General features: G+C 51.8%; 1 protein-coding gene across 1 annotated transcript in view; it reads left to right on the forward strand.

Annotated features, from left to right (window-relative positions):
* ITIH5 (inter-alpha-trypsin inhibitor heavy chain 5) overlaps positions 1-2,032 on the forward strand; it is a 102,167-nt gene extending 100,135 nt beyond the window's left edge. The window contains exon 14 of the mRNA XM_023230542.1: positions 1,073-2,032. Within this exon, the coding sequence (XP_023086310.1) occupies positions 1,073-1,374 (302 nt within the window). The 3' untranslated portion in view covers positions 1,375-2,032. The remainder of the gene's footprint in view (positions 1-1,072) is intronic.
* The last annotated feature ends 280 nt before the right edge of the window (positions 2,033-2,312 follow it).

Raw genomic sequence — 2,312 nt, forward strand, 5'->3', positions numbered from 1 at the left:
TGTAATATGAAAATTAGATCACTACATATGTAATATGAAAATTAGATTTCTTCCTGGGCTTTCTGGGCTAAGAATGGGCTTTATAAACCAGTGGTTCTCTTTAGCCTTCTGGGAAAATGAATGAGGAATTGGAGTGTAGTCACCTGAGGGTCCAGTTCCTTTGCTGTCAGCAAGAAGACACAGACACGAGGCAGCTCTGCCCAGCGCCCAACCTGAGCAACACCCCCACCAGGGGAGGTACCCCGTGGCCGTGCGCAGCAGGCGGGCCATTCCTGAGCAACACCCCCACCAGGGGAGGTACCCCGTGGCCGTGCGCAGCAGGCGGGCCATTCCTGAACAACACCCCCACCAGGGGAGGTACCCCGTGGCCGTGCGCAGCAGGCGGGCCATTCTACCCAGCTTTCTTCAACGAGCAATTTCGCATGGGCCCCTTGCCCAAAAATAAAGAACAAGCCATTGTCAGGGCTCAGTTTAGTAGGCAGGATTTCCTGACTCTTGAACTGGCTGCATTTCGTGGGGCCTGGCGGCCCAGTGTGAGCTCCCTTTGCAGACACAGCTCTTTATTCCTGTGGCCTGAGCAGTGCTGCCATCTGACCCGGAGAGTCCTGAGGACGAGGGTCAGAGATGAGCTGAGCTGACTGCTTTCCACCCTGCACCCAGCACAGACCTGAGGCTGATAGAAAGGAGGCGGGCCTGTGACTGGGGAGAGGACAGAGGAAAGACGGAACACTACTTCCCTCTTTATCTGCCCCGTCCTGTCCTCTGGACTCAGTAGGAGACCATGGTTATCGCTATTTGTAGGTTAGGCAACTTTCTAGTGTTAGCAACTGGGAAGCTTCCAGCAGTCGTGGGTAAAGCCCATGGTGTGGATAAATCCTCAGCTCTCTCCTCCCTGCCCCCAGAACACATGTTCTTCCATGACACCAGAAAATGTCTCAGCTCCTGCTGGGAGAGTCCAGTCTCGGGCTGTGGCCAATTGTAAGCCTTGCCGCCACTGATAGCACTGAAGTTGGATTTCAGCACGAGGTTTCTGCATTTGACTGAGACCCGATGCTTTTCTTTGTCCTCCCAGGTCAGTTCCTGAACCAGGATGCCAGACTCACGGAACACCCTGCGGGGCCCAGCCAGAACCTCACTCACCTTCCGCTCCTTCGGGTGGGAGAGGGGCCTGAGGCCGTCCTAAAGGTAAACGGCCACGAAGTCCCAGTGGTCTGGAAGCAAAGGAAGATTTACAATGGGGAAGAGCAGATAGACTGCTGGTTTGCCAGGAACAACGCCGCCAAACTGATTGATGGGGAGTACAAGGATTACCTGGCATCCCATCCGTTTGACACAGGGATGACGCTTGGCCGGGGAACGTCCAGGGAGCTCTGAAGCTGGCAGCCTTAATGATGCAAGTTCATGAAGGACCGTGATGTGGGGAGGCCATGGGGCAGCTCTTTTCATGGCTGTACATGCCGCAGCTCCTGGCAGTTAGCTGGACTCCATGACCCACCCCTGGTGCAGAGTAGATCTGACGTCTGTCTGGGCAAAGGGTGGGGGCGGGAAGCCTGAATGCAAATGTCATTTCTCTCTACTCCCTCTTCCTGCCTCTCCCCACCCTGCCCACATCCACGGAGGGGAGAAAGGTCATAGCTAAATGCAACAAAGTCTGTGTCTTGTCCCAACCTGCTTATCTGTTCTGTTAGCCTATCATAAAGTAAGCCTTTCTGGGGAAGGAAGGTTGCTATGAAACTTGTTTTCTTGGTGGAAATGACCAAGTTTGGGCACTCTGCTTTTTGCCTTACACTAATGCTTAGAAAGCTGTCTTTTCAGTGGTGTTGCAGCCCCCAGATGTGTGCCAACCTCTGCTACAAAGGAATCTCTCACTCAGTCCAGGCCACCAATCATGCCAATAGCCCATACATTTGATCATTGTAAACCATGAAGTCTTTTCTTACGAGAGGTTTTTCTGCTGCTGTGGTATCTCGCCCTTAAAAATTAGTTTTCATTAAAAGGAAATTTGATTGAAAATAGAAACATCTACAGCTCAAATACTGATCTCTTTCTAATGGGCTTTGTAAACCACGTGACTTTGTTAATGGCTGTTCTCCAATTTGTTCCAATAAGCTAAAGGCTTTTAACACACAGGACATTTTACTGGCGTGTCTTGGTGCTGAAGAGTTGGCCAAGTGAATGATGCATCTTTTACTTGGAGCTCTCCAGCCTTTGTCATAGTTCCCAGACCTTTTTTCCTTGTGGTCCTCCAGGAGGTAATCAGTTACATGTGCAGTGCTAGGACCGGAGGCAGAGCCGGCTCAGAGAAGGTCCAC

The sequence above is a fragment of the Piliocolobus tephrosceles genome, chromosome 9 (genome assembly GCF_002776525.5).
Source record: "Piliocolobus tephrosceles isolate RC106 chromosome 9, ASM277652v3, whole genome shotgun sequence".
In the NCBI taxonomy this organism is placed as follows: domain Eukaryota; kingdom Metazoa; phylum Chordata; class Mammalia; order Primates; family Cercopithecidae; genus Piliocolobus; species Piliocolobus tephrosceles.